Source organism: Mirounga angustirostris, unplaced genomic scaffold (assembly GCF_029215605.1).
Source record: "Mirounga angustirostris isolate CCGP_5_RB_7025 unplaced genomic scaffold, mMirAng1.0.hap1 SCAF_14, whole genome shotgun sequence".
In the NCBI taxonomy this organism is placed as follows: domain Eukaryota; kingdom Metazoa; phylum Chordata; class Mammalia; order Carnivora; family Phocidae; genus Mirounga; species Mirounga angustirostris.
The window spans coordinates 8,099,113-8,122,072 of NW_026991722.1; the positions used below are offsets into that span (position 1 = coordinate 8,099,113).

Here is a 22,960-nt window from a genome sequence, read left to right on the forward strand (position 1 = left end):
TTAGTTAAAGTGATGACCAGAATCAGGGCCACGCCTCCTACTTCTCTGACTAGTGCTCTTTTCACCAATTTATGCAATTTATTAATGGCAAATAACTGCTAACCAAGAAGTTACTACAGGAAGTTGACTACAACTACAAAAGACTCAAATTGTAAGGATGACAAAAGGAGTAACAGGAAAACTCACTACCTTATTACCCCTAAATTATTTTCAGGTGGCCTATTTTAAAAGATAAAGATAATCTATTTTCAGGTCTAAGAAATGCAGAAAATTAATACATAAGAAAATACGCACTAAAACAGGAAATCTATGTACTTCTTTCTGTCCTTTCTCCCTCCGTCCCCCTTCCTCTCCTCCTCCTACTCTCCCTCCCCTTTCAACCTCTCCCCTCTCTCCCCAGTATAAATTTAGCATGTCTAACAATATGTTTAACGGACTCTAAGAACAGAAAGGCATGAACCAGCTCAGTCAGCTATAAAACCATTCTTATATTGAGAGCTACACGTTTACTACACAGACGTAACAGCAACTAGCCGGCTATGACACCGTTTCTTAGCAGATATACAAAATTAAATCTCTTGTTATCGTAGGGGGTTGAATAGTGGTCCCCAAAAGATATCTCGAAGTCCTAAAGAACCCCCAGAACCTTCAAATGTGCCTTATTTGGGAGAAGGTTCTTTGCAGATGTAATTGAATTAGGATTTTGGAGGAGATCATCCTGGACTCAACGCGGGCCCTAAATCCAATTACATGTGTTCTTACAGGAGAAGAGCAGAGGGAGCTTTGAGGCAAGGGCACAGTGGACATGTGAAGCTGGAGGCCGAGATTGAAATGATGCTGCCACAGCCCAGGAGCTCCCGGAGCCCCCAGAGGCTAAAAAAGGCAAGCAAGGCTGCCTCTGTCATGGTTTTGTAGGCGTGGAGCCCCGTTGACACCTGGATTTCTGACTTCCAGCGTCCAACCGTGAGAGAATAACTTTCTGTCATTTTAAGTACCCAGTCTGTGGCAGTTTGTTAGGCCAGCCCTAGGAAACTAATAAAATATACAGAATTATTTGAAGATAAATAGCTCCATTTGTTATAAAGTTAGTAGCCTTAATTGAAGATAAAAATGACAAAAAAATCACAAAAATTTGTATATAGCCCAATTTCCCTAATAAGATAATAGTTTCTTAAAAAGCAAGGATACCTCACTGTTCATCATGACCTACCTAAAGTTATTAAATATGTGTTTCTTTTTTCTTTTTTTAATTTGTGATTAATTAAAAGTTCACACAGCTCCACAATGTACAATATATATATAAACCAATTTAAAAAAGGACAAATTACAATCACAGGTGACAAAATTATCTGACCGTTCACAAGGGAGTTAAATAGTAAATCACTCATAAGCAAAGATATGGAAGTTCTGACAAATAAAATTAATAGAGTCAAGTTATTTTACATTGTACAGACCTACACACTCATACCTACTATCAATGACAAAACAAATACACGTTTTTTTTTTTCTAGCACATTTGGATTATTTATAAAAATTGAACAGGTATCAGATGATAAAATAGTATTAGTAAACTCAAAAGACCCAAACTATATAAATTACAGTATATACCCATAATACAATATAACTAAAATTTATAGTAAATGATTAAATATTCCATATATATAAAAAGTAAATAACATATTTCTAAGAACATAAAAAGGAAATTATCAGTTCAATTATAAAATACATTTTAATGAAAATGAAACAGTACATATTAAGATTTGAGAGACACTGAAAAAGAAGTGCATAAAAAACATGTCTTTAAAAATATTTTTCGTGAATACAAAAGGTTGAAAAGAATGAACTCAGGCATTCAACTGAAGAAGTTAAAGAAAAGCAACAGGGAATTTCAATAAATAAAGACATAATAAAGACAATGGCAGAAATCACTGAAATGAAGAAAAAAATGAGAAGTTTCACGAAAGCAAAAGGTCCATGAGAAAGGATTAATAAAAAGACTTGTGGCAAGTTAGATGAAAGAAAAAAGAGAGAAGGTGGAGATGAATTAAGTACAGGATGAAAAGGGAAAAATTGAACAAACAAAAAAGTCTAAATATTAATAAGAAGCTTGCAAACAAATGAATACTAATTAGTTTGGAAACACAGATGAAAGGATATATATCTAGAAAAATATAAAATGCCAAAATGGTGGCAGAAAAAAAGTTAGAAAACTTGAACAAAAAAATATACTCATCTCCTAACAGCCCATTTCTAGATTCCTTCATAATTGAGCTTTACCAAACTTGCAAGGTTTGATTAATCAATATCCTCTGCAAGGTATTCCAGGAGAAAAATAAAAGCAAAACCTGTTTTTGCTTTCTGAGTGTGGGCTAATATTGATTCCAAAATAAGATATGAAAAATACAAAAAAGTCATATGTGTACATTTTACTTATTAATGAAAAACAAATCCCAACATGCAAGTGAGGCTTATTTCAGGAGTAAAAATATAGTTCACATCAGAAAGTGAAACTACCAATATTTGCACACAATGATTACAGACATATAAACACTAAAAGAGTCAACAGAAAAACACACTATTAGAAACAACAAAAGCATTCAACAATATTGTCAATTATAGTAAACACAAAAAACCAACAGGATTTCTCTACACTAGTAATCATTAATTAGAAAATAAAATAAAATAATACCTTCACAAGAACAAGAAAAACTATAAAGTATTGAGAGATTTTGTTGGAGAAAGATGTAAACCTTAAAAGAGAAGCTGAGTAAAAAAAGGGCATTACATGCTCTGAGATAAATTGCTAAAGTAACTTCAGAAAATGAGAGCCGAGTGTGTGGGGTGAACAAATGCCCTACCAAATGTCCCAACATAGTGTGATACCATGGTTATTTAAAACAAGAGGCATGATGGTGCTAGAACAAACAAGTGGCACAGAATAGAGAAATCAGAGAAAAATGTGTGTGTTATGTATGCCTCCAAAATAACAAAAAATAGAAAGTTTAATAGATGGACTAGTGAAACCTGACCCTCTAAATATTTTAAAAAATGGAATTCTTAATTCCATATCCAAATCTGGATACTGGATAGATGAAAGGCAAAAATATTAAAGGTAAAACTATAATGCTAACTGAATAAAATGTAGGATAATGTCTTCGTGATGTATGGGGTAGGTAAGGATTTCTTTAAGGAAGGGACCGAATGAAGCCCAACTCATGAAAAATTGAAAACATCCAAATTTGCAAATCTTGGTTTCGTGCAGGACTCCATAAAGTTATAGACAGATGACAGAGGTGAGAAATTATTTACAATGTCTAATAGTAAATTAATCTAATATCTAGAATAGACAAAGAAACCTTACAAAACAGCAAGAAAAATGCAGGAACTCTGGTAGGAAAGTAGGCAAACGATATGATTGGGGAATTCCTGGAAAAATAAACCCCAAAAGCGGACAGATATAAGGAGAATTTTTCAGTTAATTAGTAATAGAAAAATGCATGTTAAAACACAACTGCATATCACTTTACACACATCAGATATGGAGACGTCAATAAATAATGGAAAGTGTCAATGAGAACGTGAGAATACAGAACCGTCACACATCCATTGGAAGTGAAGAATGGAGATGCATTCTGGAAAGTCATTTGGCAGTACATATTTAAGTATACTTAACACAGGGACGCCTGGGTGGCTCAGTCGTTGAGCATCTGCCTTCGGCTCAGGTCATGATCCCGGAGTCCTGGGATCAAGCCCTGCATCGGGCTCCTTGCTCAGCAGGAAGCCTGCTTCTCCCCCTGTCCCTCCCCCTGCTTGTGTTCCTGCTCTCGCTATCTCTCTCTCTGTCAAATAAATAAATAAAATCTTAAAAAAAAAAAAAATGTATCCTTAACACAATGATCTCATTCTTTTTATATATCCCAGAAAATTTCTCACCTTGGGTCATAAAAACACAGTACAAAAATCTTAATTATTGTATTCTTTGAGATAATGAGAAGTTCTAGCAATCTAGTTTCTGTCACTAGGAAAATGGAAAAGTAAAATATAATGGATGCAAACTATGGGGTATCATGTAGAAGTCAGAAGCAACTGGCAAAATGGACACATAGAAATGCAAATAGGTCTTGAATGCCAAAATGCAGCACGAATAAAAATAAGAAACACAGAAAGTGACATACAAATGGCTAACAGACACATGAAAAAATGTTCATCATCATTAGCCATCAGGGAAATTCAAATCAAAACCACATTGAGATACCACCTTACACCTGTTAGAATGGCCAAAATGGACAGGGAAAGAAACAACAAATGTTGGAGAGGTTGTGGAAAAAGGGGAACCCTTTTACACTACTGGTGGGAATGCAAGTTAGTACAACAGCCACTTTGGAAAACAGTGTGGAGGTTCCTCAGAAAATTACAAATAGAGCTAACCTATGACCCTGCAATTGCACTCCTGGGTATTTACCCCAAAGACACAGATGTAGTGAAAAGAAGGGCCATATGCACCCCAATGTTCATAGCAGCAATGTCCGCAATAGCCAAACTGTGGAAAGAGCCGAGATGCCTTCAACAGATGAATGGATAAAGAAGATGTGGTCCATATATACAATGGAATATTCCTCAGCCATCAGAAAGGATGAATACCCAACTTTTACATCAACATGGATGGGACTGGAGGAGATTATGCTAAGTGAAATAAGTCAAGCAGAGAAAGTCAATTATCATATGGTTTCACTTATTTGTGGAACATACGTAGCATGGAGGACATTAAGAGAAGGAAGGGGAAAATGAAGGGAGGGAAATCGGAGGGAGAGATGAACCATGAGAGACTATGGACTCTGAGAAAGAAACAGGGTTTTAGAGGGGAGGGGGGTGGGCGGATGGGTTAGGCCAGCGATGGGTATTAAGGAGGGCACATATTGCACAGAGCACTGGGTGTTATATGAAAACAATGGATCGTGGATCACTACATCAAAAACTGATGATGTATTGTATGGTGACTAACATCACATTAAAAAAAAAAAAAAAGAAACACAGAAAGTTATAATACAACCATACTTAAGCGAATTAACAATGCAGTACATCTTTGAGAAATCAACAGTGCACATTTCTAAGAATCCTACAGTTTCCCATCAAACTTCTTATAATAATTACCTATAGAGGAGGGGGGATAAATGGGGTTAAGGATGGGAACAAAATAGATTGATCAGATATTACAGAAAGGGATGGTAATAGCAGCCATCAAGTAATACAATTAACTCAATTTGCAGCTAAGTTCTACTACACCTGACACAGAAAGAAGAAGGAGGGAGGGAGGGATGGAGGGAAGAAAATACACCCCCTTCCCCCCAAAAAAGTCAACTAAATGATGTGTGAAATTCTAACAAGTCAACCACTGTTAACAATTACATGCCTATCACAATTTACCCATGCTCTGAATTAGTCTTAGCCTGGCTGTCTGTGGCTTGGTATATGATACCACTTAACATAACTAATGGGCCCAATTATGTTCCTGCAGTAACGGACACAGAGTGGAAAAGAGTATTGGTATGATCATTAATATACATTATTCCAAAGAATATAAAAGAGCTGAAGGAGATTATGGTTACTTTCCTAAGCTTATGAGACCAATTCTAGGTGTAATCCATTAGTTAACTATCAATCATGTTTAGATAAGGTTTTATCTACACACTTATAGCGTCTAGACATAATTATTAATATTAGCATTATTATATTTTGTTAAGAGAAAATAAAAAATACATAGTTTCAAGTAAGGATGTAAACTGTGGCCTCTGGGCCACATTTGGTCTTCCATCTGTTTCTGTAAATAAGCTCTTATCAGAACACAGCCATAGCCATTTGTTTACATATTGTCTTTGGCTATTTAACGTACAAAGTGCAGAGTTGAAGAATTGCAACAAAGACCTCAGGATCTGTAAAACCTAAAATTTTTACTATCTGGCCCTTTACAGATAAAAGTTTGCTAGACACTGATGTGAACAAACAGGACCTATTTTTTCCACACAAGAACTCTGAAGTAGGCAGTTACTAGTATTGGTCTAGTGGCTTGATGATATTAGAGGAAGCATCTCAAGCCGAAATATTTGTCCTTCTCTTCACATTTCTCTTATGCCCATCTCCTCGTGGGCGCAGAATACATCTAACCGTCATGCTTTCCATTTAGGGAAAAGGAATAAGGGACATTGCTGGCCATATCAGAACACAAAATCCTTTCTATCCCTTCTAGCAGGCTTAAATTTACATTTCATTAGCCAGAAATGTACCTGTCTAACTGCAGGAAGTGTAAAAAAGTGATCATGTGTAAAAAAGTGACCTCTATGGTGGAGATGGGAAAGGAAGAAGTGAGTTACAATGGGTGTTGAATTAGCAGTTAATGAAATTAAACCCCATGCTTGAAATGTCGAAGTTGCATGATGCTTCACTTCAAATACAATGCCTTTAATGTACAGACCTCCTACACACCATGAGGGAAAAGTGGCTGCTCACTTTAGCAACCTAAGAAATTCCTTCCCAAATTAAAAATAACCCAAAAATCCTGAGCGAAATAAGTCAATCAGAGAAAGACATGTATCATATGATCTCACTGAGATGAGGAATTCTTAATCTCAGGAAACAAACTGAGGGTTGCTGGAGTGGGGAGGGTGGGAGGGATGGAGTGGCTGAGTGATAGACACTGGGGAGGGTATGTGCTATGGTGAGCACTGTGAAGTGTGCAAGACTGTTGAATCACGGATCTGTACCTCTGAAACATAATATATTATATGTTAAAAAAAGAAGAAGAAGAAGAAGAAGAAGATAACAGGAAGGGAAAAATGAAGGGGGGGAGTCGGAGGGAGAGATGAACCATGAGAGACTATGGACCCTGAGAAACAAACTGAGGGTTCTAGAGGGGGTGGGGTGGGGGATGGGTTAGCCTGGTGATGGGTATTAAGGAGGGCACGTACTGCATGGAGCACTGGGTGTTACACGCAAACGATGAATCATGGAACACCGCATCAAAAACTAATGATGTAATGTACGGTGATTAACGTAACATAATAAAATAAAATTAAAACAAAAACAAAAAACTCCAAAAACAAAAGACCCCAAACATTTAAATGATACACCACTAAAGTTAGATCACAACACAGTGACTCCAGGTGTACCCGACCAAGTCACAGGAACTTTTTAAAAGCAGAGTTTTTTTTCTCCAGCTGGTCACAGAAGACAAGGCAGAGAGTCAAAGCTTGAAAAAATCTGGTATGCCTGTGCTGTGTTAGAGAGAGAAGGAACCAAGCATGTCAAGGATCTCGGGTAGCCTCTAGTGCTGAAAGCAGCCCCTTCCTGACAGCCAGCAAAGGAACAGGGGTGTCAGTCTTGTAGCTCTAGGGTACTAAAATCACCAACTATATTAGAAACTTCGAAGCGGACTTTTCCCTAGAGCCACCAGATAACTCAGTGCAACTAACTTCAGGGCCTTTGAAACCCCCCGCAGAGAAACCAGCCGTTCTACCCTTTCGCCCTACAGAGCTGTGAGCTCATGAACAGGTGTTTTTTAGAACCTCTGAACTTGTGGTGATTTGTTGCACATCAACAGAAAATGAAAACTGTACTATAATTATTGCTAGTGATGGAACTGCAACCTTTGGGAATAATGATGGGTCCATCCACATTGGTTTATTTGCAAAATGGAACTGGAATAAAAGATAGAAAAGTTGACTTTCTGGACGACTATCAGAGTTGGCTGTACCAGCTCTAAGACCAGGAGAATATCATGGTAGCCCCAAGCGAACACCAAGACAATCCTCTCGCAAAAGGATAGAAAGGATTAGTGGAAAATTCCAGGCTACTGCAAATCCGGTTAAAATTTAATTTTCTAGTACACTGGATTTGTAATACGATTAACTCGATTAAAAGATAGATGAGAGAAAAGGAGAAGTAGGAGAAAATAGTTGCATTTTTAAGCCAACACGATCTCTCATTCTGTGTCAAAAAAAAAACCAAACCCAAAGAACAAAAAAAAAACCTCTTATTTCCCTGAACACTAGATAGCAAGAATTCCACCATTTCTTCAGGAGGTCACATTATGTGTGACAATGAGTAGAACAAATGCACCAGTTACCATCAAAACAAGCGATTCCACTGAACCTCAAAACTCCTGGTTTCCTAGATTAAGGACCTGTTTGCTAATCAATAAAATCAGTTTAGTGGCTGCTACTGATTTGTAATCTTGGATTATTGATAGCATATTCAAATTCTATCTTTGTTTTTTGTAGAAGTATTAGCAGTATAAAGGCTTTAATATTTTTAAATATTATATAAATTTAGTAAATCTAGTAAATATGAAATAGCATTGCTATTTATAAAAGTTTCTAGATAGATATTTATGGTGAGGTAAAGGTATTAATTCAAGGATGAATTCTCACTGAAATATTTTTAAATTGTAAGTCGTAAATTAATATGCATTCATTATTTGTGGAATAATATGTAATTTTCCATTAATGATAGAAAAACAATTTATCCTCAGTGAACATTATGCAATAATGTTGCATCTGTCAGATACTGCACAATTAGCCAGATGCTGGGTAAAAGAGAGATTTTTAAAACCCCAAGTGCACTGATGGTATTCCGAAATAATAAAGAGCGTTGGCTCTAAATCCATTAAATAAATGTAGAAATCTTCAGAAATGATGGAAATAGTCATAACGGGGTTGTGCTATTGAATAGTCTTTCTCAAGTTACTATCTGATTTACCATGTAAAAGGACATGTTTGAAGTTACAAGTTACTTTATCAAGCAAATTGGTCTCAAAATTGTGCTAAAGTTGGTATGAATTATTTCCCTGGTTTCAAAGATGCAAAATCTGAGGCAGAAATGAGTTGTACAACCATAGTTGTTTTACGGGTTGCGTAGTATCTCACATGATCTTATCACCTCACGTTGTGAGCTCTGCTATTACTTGCCTTTTACAGATAGTAGAGTGAGAGAAAGATATTGTTTAAGTCATATTACCATTTTTTCTGATGTAGCAGCACCATTACGGATGATTGCCTCACACACAACTGGATAGTTTTAAAAAGTCAAATAAAGACAATAATTTTGCTGACATAAATCATATTTCTATATACTCTAAGTCAAGCCCAGATCAGTCTTATGGATATTTTCTAAGACTCTGATTCCTTATTTCTCAGTGAACAGATATCTGTTATGGAGCAACAGGTTATAAACAAAAATTTTGATTGCCGAGTGATCTATTTTCCGTCGCATTCTTAAACTGATTCTTACTGGAGATATCTTATATTTTGTAAAATTGTAATGGACCTTGATTCAAATATTACAAAGATCAAGTTTAACTCTTATCTTGAAATCACAACTTTGGTAATGCCCTCCATGTGAGGGTCTTCTCACCTGATGGCTCTTGCTCGTCTCTGGCTATAGAACGGTCCGTCCTCAGGACCCACCCATCTCTGTCAGAGACACCACATAGGTGATGCATCATGCTGTGGGCATTTTACCCCTTCTTTTCATCCTACATAAAAACCAACTTTTCGGGCGCCTGGGTGGCTCAGTTGGTTGAGCGACTGCCTTCGGCTCAGGTCATGGTCCCAGGGTCCTGGGATCGAGTCCCGCATCGGGCTCCCTGCTCTGGGGCAAGCCTGCTTCTCCCTCTCGCACTCCCCCTGCCTGTGTTCCCTCTCTCGCTGTGTCTCTCTCTGTCAAATAAATAAATAAAAATCTTAAAAAAAAAAAAACAAAAAAACCAACCAACTTTTCATATTCCATTTCTTTGAATCTTTTCTGAGTCATTAGCATGTGATCAGATAATATGAATAAAACAATAAATAAATGATCATGGGTTAACACGTGACTGTCCCAGGAACCAATGTGTGTGTTAATAGGAGCTTATGTTAAAAAAAAAAATGAGACTTCTTCAAGATAAGAGATTACTGATGGATGGATGAATGAATGAATGAATGAACAAATGAATAAGATACCCTAATGTGAATGATTATCATTCTGGGACCTTCCAGCAGACATTTAATGAGACACCAAACCTTTGAACACCCTTCACATCACACCAAGTGTGTGCTCATCCAAGCAGAGAGCCACTGGAATCAAAATGAAAGCGTTCAACATAACACACTGTTCACATTGCTGTTTACACATTAACCCATGGTTTTGCTCCTATCTTTAAGGATATGCTATATTTCCAGGTGGCTGTTTTTCATAAGGATGTCTTCATCTTTTCCCTAAGTTTCTCAGATGTTTGCTTTACAGAAAGATAAATACCGACAACTCCAAGAAAGAGTAAAGCAGATAGAACAAAATAATGTTTTCAATGTCAGGTTGTAGGGGATTTAGAAATAAGATCGGTCCCAATACAGGCATTGCTTTTCTAGTTCATGTAGTCCCCATTATAGGAAATTCACATCGTTCCATCTTCATTCATCCTTCTCAGGGATTTTATTTATACTTTCCTCCCTACAGACAGCACTCATATTTATTTTATTAAAATTTCTATGAACTGTTCCTTTTCACCTGTTAGAAAATTAAGGAAAATTTATTAGCTGATTCTATGTAAGTTGCTTTAGTTCAGTTTTCATTAAGGATAAATTTGTTTTGAATATCTGTTATGACAATTATATACAGCTATACTTTCAACCCTAATGCATTTTTAATAACTTCCTTTAGCAGCTAGTGATTTGAATTTCAAATTTCTTTCTACCAAGAATTAAAAAAAAAGTCTATACCATTTTATAGCAGTTTCATATAAAAATTGATTTATGCAGCAAGATCTCTCTTACAGTAAACATATCAAATGTCTAAATGGGACCATTAATACTCATAAGCTTTACAATATGTATGTTCCAGATATAGCATAGCACAAAGTTAAAGTTGGCAAGGAAATAATTCTGTCCTTAGCTATTTTTCATAAGTTCCCCACTAAGGTTGGACACATTTCACTCATTTGATTGATTATTTTGATTTACTGCTATTGAGCACTATAGCAGATTTTAGGTCGTATCAAAATAACTGACTAATCACAAGTTTAAAGCACCTAATAATTAATAAATAGAACAATTGGGGAAATCCACACTAGTCTATTTTAAGCTATCTTGAAAATTAAGATTTTTTTTCCAATTCTGGGGATCCAAGATTTGAACTGACCATTAATTGCTCAAAGGAAAAGAGAGATTTTAAATAGGTCAGCCTTTTTCATAAAGAGATCTCCCTTTATTTACCTGACCATCTGAGGGAGCTGAGAAATTTACAGCTTTCCAAAAAAAGGATTCATGATTCTACCAATGGAAGAAGCCACGGGAAGTGATGGTTCACTTTTTGATTTTGCAGAAGCAAATGTATTCATATGTCAGGATAAAAATATCATGAACATTTGTAATTGCTATTTTGCCTTGATGGCTGGTTGTTTAGAGCTGGGACAAAATAATGCCCTCTGACCTCTGGGGTGGTGTTCTCATAGGAAGGGGCAGCCTCGGGGAAGAGCAGGACACACAGCCTCTGAGGTCCTGTCTCCTCTCCCCTTTTCAAATTTCAGTATTCTTCACAGTTTTCCTTTTGGTAACATAAACATTTCTCTCTTTAGAATTGTTAAAACTTTCAGCTGGGAAGTTCCAGTTAAGCAGTCTTGATAATTACTATAAATCTTACTGTTTAGTATTTTAACATTTATTCCACTAGCATTTCCTTTAAGGGCACTTTTCATAGTTTTCTGTCATGTTTTGGATTAGCTGTTTTGTTATTTCAGTCAAGTATCAACTTTTTTGATTTGTAACTCTTGCTAAACTTAGAATTGAAATACCTGCAAAACACCCTGAATGTCACCGTAAGGCTGGTACCGAAGTCCATGTCTTTTAGAGGAAAGAATTTTATTTTGCATTTACGAAGCTTTCACAAAGAGGCATTAATATACACCCACCTTAACATCACCATTCGGTAGATCTCCTGGGTATTTGCACTACAGTCTGGCTGCAGTTCTAACCGTTGAATGAAAACATCTATCTGAATGTACCGTAAAGAAACCTAATCTAACATGCCAAGAATGCCTTCTTCTCTTCATCACTGAAAACTGCTCCTCCACACAGGGTCCCTGTCTCTGTAACAGCATGACCACTCCTCTGTCACCCAGTCTGGAAAAGACAGCAACTCTTACTCCTCTCTCTTCCATTTCTTCTACATCCAATCAGTGAAGGCTTGTGAGTTTTACTCAAAGCTTGCTTTTAGTCTTCCCTATCTTCATGAATCGCACCATCCTCTTCTCTGTTGCTCAAATCCAAACTCAGCAATCTCCATGAGTCCTACCTACCTTTCACTAACACCCCGCATCTAATCCCAAAGGACATCCTGTCAGTGTTCACCAACCATATCCAAAACGTGTCCTTCCACCTCTAGCTCCAACACTAACATCTTCACCCAAGTCACCATCACATCTGGCCTAGACTAAAAATGGTTAACGTTTACTGCAATTTACTATATGCCAAGTAAGTAGTTATGTACTTAGCTATAAAATTTAATTCATTAATAACATCTTGTTGGATTTAATCTCATTATATGCCTATAGTACCATTTTATTCCCTACAATAACCCTTTTTGTGTTATAATCTGTTATATTATTATAATCTTAATCTGTCAGAGGAGGAAAATTAAGTTCATGGAAATTAAAGAGCGTATGCAAGTACACAGCCCTTAAATACGGATGCTAGATGCCAGAGCCTACAATCCTATCCGCTGTGTAATGTTAAGATGTTTTTTATTCCATCTTTATTATCTAGATATAATTGGCATATAACATTATGTAAGTTTAAGGTATACAAAGTGATCTTTTAATACATGTGTACATTGTGAAATGATTACTAAAACAAGGTTAGTTAGCATCTCCATCACCACTGGTTAGAGGGTAAGACGAGTAAGTTCCTGAAATCTAATGTACGGCATGGTAACTATAGTTAATGATACTGTATTATACACGTGAGAGTTGATGAGAGTCAATCTTAAATGTTCTCATTACACACACACACACAAGTGATTCAGATTCTTGATCTTTCTCAACAATCTATTTTCCAAGATGATCTTTTTCCTTCTTGAGGATTGTGCCTGAGTCATGAGCGCATGGACAGCATCCAGCCAGCACTGACCAGGGGGCAGGGGTTCTCATGAGGAATCCAGAGTATCCATGCGCTCAGTCTTTCAAAATTTTACTCACAAACTAAAGGTCACGGACTCACATTTCACAACTTTGCAGTTTTAAATTAAATCAGGTTTAAAAATATTGCCAAGATCATAACCATAATACAAAATACCAGTATAAATTTAGATTTCATATAATTCTTCATATAATTAGAATAGGCACCACTGTGCTGGTTGTCCTTTGATACCCTATCTCAAATAGTCTTCAAATGAGACATGTAATATAACATGTACTAATGAGAAAACCAAACTCCCATGAGCTACTAAGTGGCTGGACAGGAACCTGAACTTGGAATCTCTGATAGTAAGTCTATATTAATATGTAGACTACCTCAAAGAAAGTTAAAGAAATTCAAATGCTAAGCCCTCAGAGAGAGTCTCAAATATAATATAAATGATTGCTAGGTATTTGTGTAATAGAATTAGTACATTTTGTAGAAAAATCTATTTTTTTAAATAAACTTTATTTTTGAGAGCAGTTTTAGGTTCAGAGCCCAATTGAGCAGAAGGTACAGAGATTTCCCTATACCCTTCCTCCACACATGCACAGCCTCCCCTATTATCCACATCCCACAGCAGAGTGGGACGTTCATTACAGCTGATGAATCAATCTGCTTTGACACAAGATAATCACCCAAAGTCCATGTTTTACAGTAAGGTTCACTCTCGGTATTGTACCTTCTACCACTTTAGACAAATGTGTAATGACGCACATCCACCGTGATGGTGTTGTAAAGCATAGTTTCACTGTCCTAAAAATCCTCTGTGCTACATCTATTTATCACTCCCACCCCCCAACCCCTGGCAAGCACTCTATTTTTAATAAAAGGAGGAACTAGACTACATGTCACATAAAATAAACCCCACAAAATCACTACATTATTCATGGTAACTTACTCTATATTACCAATGGTGAGGAATTAAGATTCTTCACTGAGCTTATTGAGGCATTTCATCAACAGTTCACAATTCTGAGTTCTGACCATGAATTCTCTACCTAATTATCAAACACTTAACTGCATTTTGATCTTATCACTGAAGACAACTTTAGGCGGCATATTTAACATCACTCTAGGGGTATTTCCTATGTACTTTTAATCCTTAGTAAATTGATTCATAGAATGAATCAAAATTCGTAGAATGTATGGCCACATCCTGCACATCAGTGTATTTGATGACCCTTTCTTGTTAAAGCTATAAACAGCAACTACGTGCACATTAGCAGAGTCATGAGCACGGCTAACACCAGCCTCCAAAGTTTTATCTCCTAAATATTGCCCACAGTTTAAATCAAAGTAACAAATGCACAATTAACCTGAACAGAGGCAAAATGTCTACTCAGCATGTTAGGAAAAGATGTGGTTGAATTATGAGTCATCTCATTTCGCAAACTAGCAATAGGTACCACTGGCATTTGCAGCAAATGATTAAAATAAAGGAGAAAAATAACTTTTGCATTTTTATCAGAACAGGGATATTTTATACTGGTCATGCATTTTTGCCTCTGCATATTTCATCTATCAAAAGAAATGTCTCCACGAGTTGTTGCCAAGGGTCCACTTATTCCCTAGGGATTCCAAACACTGTGACTTACCTTATGAAAGTTTCTGAAATATGCTGCCTTTTCATCTGGAAATTTTTCCAGCCTTCTGGGTCCTTTACTAGAAGCCTTCTTGAAAACCAACCAGCATCGTCTGAAAATCTGAAAGCAAATGAAGGAATCTGATTATCTATCTTTTCACATGAGTTTTGTAATGCCAGGAACTTATCTATTCAATTAATCTATTGGAAAGAATTTTTTTTAAATGTACTTACAGAGAGAAGTTTTTGAGTCCTAACCAGGTTATTCATTAAAATTACACCAAACTTTTAAAAACACAATATTTAAGGGGGGGCGGAGCAAGATGGCAGAGGAGTAGGAGACCTGGATTTCGTCTGGTCTCAGTAATTCAGCTGGATAGGGATCAAACCATCTGAACACCTACAAACTCAACAGGAGATCGAAGAAAAGAAGAGCAACAACTCTCTGATTAGAAAAGCGACACTTTCTGGAAGGTAGGACGTGCGGAGAAGTGAATCCACGGCGATATTCGGAGGATAGATGACGGGGGAGGGGGCCTCCGTCGGCCGCTTCTGGCAAGTGATAGAGCCACGGAGCACAAAATCAGAACTTTTAGAAGTCTGCTCCACTGAGGGACGTTGCTCCAGTGGCTAAGCGGGGGGTGGAACCCTCGCGGGACAGTGTGGTCTCAGGACCCCCAGGGTCACAGAAAGACAAAGTGTGGCAAAGCTCCCAGGTATCAGAGCGGGGAAGCCGGCTGCAGAGACGGAGCGGAGGAGCGGGCTCTCAGCTCGGGGTTGTCATAGACCGTGATCCGCGGCACAGTTGGGCCCCTGCTCCTCCAGCAGGGACCCTACAAGCGGCAGATCCAGGGAGACTCACCTTCCTCCCCTGGGAGGAGCAGTGTGGGAGCGCACCGCAGGGATCTGCTGGGTTTGGAGATTCCACACCCAGTCGGGTGCCAGAGACAGAAACGCGCAGTCACAGGCCGGGTGAGCACGGAGTGCGGCGGAGACCGGGGAGCCGGGAGTGACTGGCGGCTTTTCTCTGGGGGCTAACTGAGGAGCGGGGCCCCGAGTTCTCGGCTCCTCCGGGGTGGAGATTGGGAGGCCGCCACCTTCACTCTCCGCCTCCAAAGCTGTACGGGAAGCTCGCAGGGAACAAAAGCCCCGGAGAGCAAACCGAGCAGATGACTTAGCCGGGAGGGGGCAAGGGCGGGGCAATTCCGCCTCCGGCAGAGACGTTTGGAAACCACGGCAACAGGCCCCCCCCCCCAAGATCAGCGAGAACAGCGGCCAAGATCAAGTTTACCGATCAATGAGAACGGCAGAACTCCAGCGCTAGGGGAATACTGCACATAGAAATCACGGCTTTTTTACCATGATTCTTTAGTCTTTCAAAGTTAATTTTTTTTTAACTGTCTTTTTTTTTTAATTTTTCTTTTTCCCTTTTTCAACCAACATCTTATCAATCCCTTTTTTAAAAAAAAATTTTATTTTTCATTTTTAGAGTCATATTCTATCCCTTCATAGTTGTTACCCTTATTTTTGGCATATATATATAAGTTGTTCTCTCTTCAAAGTTTTGAGATAGTTTCTTCTAACAGATCAAAATATACCCTAAATCTCTAGTGTATGGTTTTGTTCTACTCTCCTGCCTGATCACATTCTCTCCCCCCTTTTTTTTTGTTTTTTTAATCCTCTTTTCTTTTTTCAAACAACTTATCAATTCTTTTTATCAAATTTTTTTATAATTTTCATCTTTACAGTCATATTCCATCCCTTCACCATATCAACCCTTATTTTTGTACAAATATAAGTTTTTCTTTCTTTAAAATTTTGGGAGGTACTATCTTCTAACAGACCAAAATACACCCAAAATCTAGTGTGTGGCACTGATCTATACACCAGCCTGATCATATTTCATCATATTCTATTTTTTTTATTTTGTTCTGTTTTTGTTTGTTTTTATCATTTTCTTTTTCTTTCTTTTTTTTGCTTTTTCTTTTTTCTTTCTTTCCCTTTCTTTTTCCCCCAGCTTCAGGTCTTTTCTGATTTGTTTAGAGTATATTTTCTGGGGACATTGTTACCCTGTTAGCATTTTGTTCTCTCATTAATCTATTCTCCTCTGGACAAAATGACAAGATGGAAAAAATCAGCTCAACAAAAAGAACAAGAGGTAGTACCTACTGCCAGGGACCTACTCAATATGGACATTAGTACAATGTCAGATCTAGAGTTCAGAATCATCATTTTAAAGATACTAGCTGGGCTTGAAAAAAGCATGGAAGTTACTAGAGAAATGTTTTCTGGAGAAATAAAAGAACTAAAATCTAACCAAGTCGAAATCAAAAAGGCTATTAATGAGGTGCAATCAAAAATGGGGGTGCTAACTGCTAGGATAAATGAGGCAGAAGAGAGAATCAGTGATATAGACCAAATGATGGAAAATAAAGAAGCTGAGAAAAAGAGAGATAAACAACTACTGGATCACGAGGGCAGAATTTGAGAGATAAGCGATACCATAAGATGAAACAACATTAGAATAATTGGGATCCCAGAAGAAGAAGAAAGAGACAGAGGGGCAGAAGGTGTATTGGAGCAAATTATAGCAGAGAACTTCCCTAATTTGGGGAAGGAAACAGGCATCAAAATCCAGGAGGCACAGACAACCCCTCTCAAAATCAATAAAACACCCTGACATCTAATAGTAAAACACCCCGACATCTAATAGTAAAACTTACGATACTCAGAGACAAAGATAAAATCCTGAAAGCAGCTCGGGAGAAGAGATCTGTAACCTACGATGGTAGAAACATTAGATTGGCAACAGACCTATCCACAGAGACCTGGCAGGCCAGAAAGGACTGGCAGGATATATTCAGAGCACTAAATGAGAAAAATATGCGGCCAAGAATACTATATCCAGCTAGGCTGTCATTGAAAATAGAAGGAGAGATAAAAAGCTTCCAGGACAAACAAAAACTAAAGGAATTTGCAAACACGAAACCAGCCCTACAAGAAACATTGAAAGGGGTCCTCTAAGCAAAGAGAGAGCCTAAAAGCAACACAGACCAGAAAGGAACACAGACAATATACTGTAACAGTCACCTTACAGGCAATACAATGGCACTAAATTCCTATCTTTCAATAGTTACCCTGAATGTAAATGGGCTAAATGCCCCAATCAAAAGACACAGGCTAACAGACTGGATTAAAAAACAAGACCCATCGATATGCTGTCTGCAAGAGACTCATTTTAGAACCAAAGACACCCCCAGATTGAAAGTGAGGGGGTGGAAAACCATTTACCATGCTAATGGACACCAAAAGAAAGCTGGGGTGGCAATCCTTATATCAGACAAATTAGATTTTAAACCAAAGACTGTAATAAGAGATGAGGAAGGACACTATATCCTACTGAAAGGGTCTATCCAACAAGAAAATCTAACAATTGTAAATATCTATGACCCTAACATGGGAGCAGCCAATTATATAAGGCAATTAATAACAAAAGCAAAGAAACACATCGATAACAATACAATAATAGTGGGGGACTTTAACATCCCCCTCACTGAAATGGACAGATCGTCTAAGCAAAAGATCAACAAGGAAATAAAGCCTTTAAATGACACACCAGAGCAAATGGACTTCACAGACCTATTCAGAACATTCCACCCCAAAGCAACGGAATACACATTCTTCTCTAGTGCCCATGGAACATTCTCCAGAAATGATCACATCCTAGGTCATAAATCAGGTCTCAACTGGTACCAAAAGATTGGGATCATTCCCTGCCTATTTTCAGACCACAGTGCTTTGAAACTAGAATTCAATCACAACAGGAAAGTCAGAAAGAACTCAAATACATGGAGGCTAAAGAGCATCCTACTAAAGAATGAATGGGTCAACCAGGAAATTAAAGAAGAATTAAAAAAATACATGGAAACCAATGAAAATGAAAACACAACTGTTCAAAATCTTTGGGATGCAGCAAAGGCAGTCCTAAGAGGAAAGTATATAGCAATACAAGCCTTTCTCAAGAAACAAGAAAGGTCTCAAGTACATAACCTAACCCTACACCTAAAGGAGCTGGAGAAAGAACAGCAAATAAAGCCTAAACCCAGCAGGAGAAGAGAAATAATAAAGATCAGAGCAGAAATCAATGAAATAGAAACCAAAAGAACAGTAGAACAGATCAACGAAACTAGGAGCTGGTTCTTTGAAAGAATTAACAAGATTGATAAACCCCTGGCCAGACTTATCAAAAAGAAAAGAGAAATGACCCAAATCAACAAAATCTTGAATGAAAGAGGAGAGATCACAACCAACACCAAAGAAATACAAACAATTAGAAGAACCTATTATGAGCAACTCTATGCCAGCAAATTAGATAACCTGGAAGAAATGGATGCATTCCTAGAGATGTATCAACTACCAAAACTGAACCAGGAAGAAATAGAAAACCTGAACAGACTAAGGAAATTGAAGGAGTCATCAAAAATCTCTCAACAAACAAAAGCCCAGGGCCAGATGGCTTCCCTGGGTAAATTTACCAAACACTTCAAGAAGAATTAATACCTATTCTTCTGAAACTGTTCCAAAAAATAGAAATGGAAGGAAAACTTCCAAACTTGTTTTATGAGGCCACCATTACCTTGATCCCCAAAACAGACAAAGACCCCATCAAAAAGGAGAATTACAGATCAATATCCTTGATGAAGATGGACACAAAAATTCTCACTAAAATACTAGCCAATAGGATACAACAGTACATTAAAAGGATTATTCACCATGACCAAGTGGGATTTATCCCTGGGCTGCAACGTTGGTTCAACATCCACAAATCAATCAATGTGATAAAATATATTAACAAAAGAAAGAACAAGAATCATATGATCCTCTCAACAGATGCAGAAAAAGCATTTGACAAAGTACAGCATCCTTTCTTGATCAAACCTCTTCAGAGTATAGGGATAGAGGGTACATACCTCAGTATCATAAAAGCCATCAATGAAAAACCTACCGTGAATATCATTCTCAATGGGGAAAAACTGAGAGCTTTCCCTCTAAGGTCAGGAACACAGCAGGGATGTCCACTATCATCACTGCTATTCAACATAGTATTAGAAGTCCTAGCCACATCAATCAGACAACAAAACGAAATAAAAGGCATCCAAATCGGCAAAGAAGAAGTCAAACTCTCACTCTTTGCAGATGATATGATACTTTATGTGGAAAACCCAAAAGACTCCACCCCAAAACTGCTAGAACTCAAACATGAATTCAGTAAAGTGGCAGGATATAAAATCAATGCATAGAAATCAGTAGCATTCCTATACACCAACCACAAGACAGAAGAAAGAGAAATTAAGGGAGTTGATCCCATTTACAATTGCACCCAAAACCATAAGATACCTAGGAATAAATCTACCCAAAGAGGCAAAGGATCTGTACTCAGAAAACTATTAAATACTCATGAAAGAAACTGAAGAAGACCCAAAGAAATGGAAAAACGTTCCATGCTCATGGATTGGAAGAACAAATATTGTGACAATGTCAATGCTACCTGGAACAATCTACACATTCAGTGCAATCCCCATCAAAATACCATCCACTTTTTTCAAAGAAATGGAGCAAATAATCCTAAAATTTGTATGGAACCAGAAAAGACCCCGAATAGCCAGAGGAATGTTGAAAAAGAAAGGCAAAGCTGGCAGCATCACAATTCTGGACTTCCAGCTCTATTACAAAGCTGTCATCATCAAGACAGCATGGTACTGGCACAAAAACAGACACATAGATCAATGGAACAGAATAGAGAGCCCAGAAATGGACCCTCAACTCTATGGTCAACTAATCTTTGATAAAGCTGGAAAGAATGTCCAATGGAAAAAAGACAGTCTCTTCAACAAATGGTGTTGGGAAAATTGGACAGCCACAAATAGAAGAATGAAACTGGACCATTTCCTTACACCACACACAAAAATAGACTCCAAATGGTTGAAAGACCTCAATGTGAGACAGGAGTCCATCAAAATCCTAAAGGAGAACACAGGCAGCAACCTCTTCAACCTCAGCCGCAGCAGCTTCTTCCTAGAAACATTGCCAGAGGCAAGGGAAGCAAGGGCAAAAATGAACTATTGGGCCTTAATCAAGATAAAAAGCTTTTGCACAGCAAAAGAAACAGTCAACAAAACCAAAGACAACCAACAGAATGGGAAAAGATATTTGCAAATGACATATCAGATAAAGGGCTAGTATCCAAAATCTATAAAGAACTCATCAAACTCAACACCCAAAGAACAAAGAATCCAATCAAGAAATGGGCAGAAGACATGAACAGACATTTTTCCAAAGAAGACATCCAAATGGCCAACAGACATATGAAAAAGTGCTCAACATCACTTGGCATCAGGGAAATCCAAATCAAAACCTCAATGAGATATCACCTCACACCAGTCAGAATGGCTAAAATTAACAAGTCAGGAAATGACAGATGTTGGCAGGGATGCGCAGAAAGGGGAACCCTCCTACACTGTTGGTGGGAATGCAACCTGGTGCAACCACTCTGGAAAACAGTTTGGAGGTTCCTCAAAAAGTTGAAGATAGAGCTACCATATGACCCAGCAATTGCACTACTGGTATTTACCCCAAAGTTACAAATGTAGGGATGCGAAGGGGTGGGTACATGCACCCTGATGTTTATAGCAGCAATGTCCACAATAGCCAAACTGTGGAAAGAGCCAAGATGTCCATCGACAGATGGGTGGATAAAGGAGAGGTGGTATATATATATACAATGGAATATTATGCAGCCATCAAAAGGAATGAGATCTTGCCATTTGCAACGATGTGGCTGGAACTGGAGGGTGTTATGCTGAGTGAAAGAAGTCAATCAGAGAAAGACATGTATCATATGACCTCAATGATATGCGGAATTCTCAATCTCAGGAAACAAACTGAGGGTTGCTGGAGTGGGTGTTGGGGTGGGAGGGATGGGGTTCCTGGGTGATAGACACTGGGCAGGTTATGTGCTATGATGAGCGCTGTGAATTGTGCAAGACTGTTGAATCACGGATCTGTACCTCTGAAACAAATAATACATTATATGTTAAAAAAAAAAAAAGAAGATAGCAGGAGGGGAAGAATGAAGGGGGGGAAATCGGAGGGGGAGACGAACCATGAGAGACGATGGACTCTGAGAAACAAACTGAGGGTTCTAGAGGGGAGGGGGGTGGGAGGATGGGTTAGCCCGGTGATGGGTATTAAAGAGGGCACGTTCTGCATGGAGCACTGCGTGTTATGCACAAACAATGAATCATGGAACACTACATCAAAAACTAATGATGTAATGTATGGTGATTAACATAACAATAAAAAATTTAAAAAACACAGTATTTAATATAAAAGTGACATTTTTTGAAAAGATTTTATGTTATGAGGCTTTCAATGTGCTGGCTTCAGTGGTCTTTAATCTAATTAAATCATCTGGTGTCAATACCATATAAAATATTTATCTCAGCATGCCAGTGACAGGGCGCTTCTCTGTTTTCCATGATAATGCAGTTACAATTTATAAGATCAAGCACTTTCATAATGCTCAATTTTCTATCTTTCAAAAATCATCACATTTAAAAATTAACTTATCTGTAGGATTAATTTACTTCAAAAGACAAATGCTCATATATTAATTTAGAAAGCAGGAAGATAGGTGTTTTTATAATGGAAATATCTGCTTTACCCTTTTATACTTTACAATAACTAGCATTTGTTAAATGCTTATTTATATGTAATACATCTAAATATTTATATACACATTTTATCCTCATACCTACAACATGAGGTAGTTTATCTCCATTTTAGGATAAAGACAGTGACTGTGTTAGGATTTGAACACACCTTTGTCTGAACACATATCTCTTCACCTTTGGTAAAGAAGCAGGACCCCTAATTCCACCCCCAACCCCCACACCATCATTCCTGGACTCTGTCCTTGTTTCATAGGACTAATTAATATCGGACCTTCAGCTTGTCACCTGATGCCCCCACTCTGTCACCCTCCCTCCCCATGTACGTTTAAGGAAAAGTAATAAAATGAGTTTCCTTTCAGTCATTGGAGAGGTTTAGAAATGCAAATTGGCCACAATTTTAAATTTCAACATTTAGCACAGTTTTGCTAGAGTATACATTCTCT

General features: G+C 37.8%; 1 protein-coding gene across 1 annotated transcript in view; it reads right to left on the reverse strand.

Annotated features, from left to right (window-relative positions):
* Positions 1-22,960, reverse strand: part of DOK6 (docking protein 6) — a 365,856-nt gene that overhangs the window by 234,953 nt on the left and 107,943 nt on the right. The window contains exon 2 of the mRNA XM_064577838.1: positions 14,798-14,905. Within this exon, the coding sequence (XP_064433908.1) occupies positions 14,798-14,905 (108 nt within the window). The remainder of the gene's footprint in view (positions 1-14,797; positions 14,906-22,960) is intronic.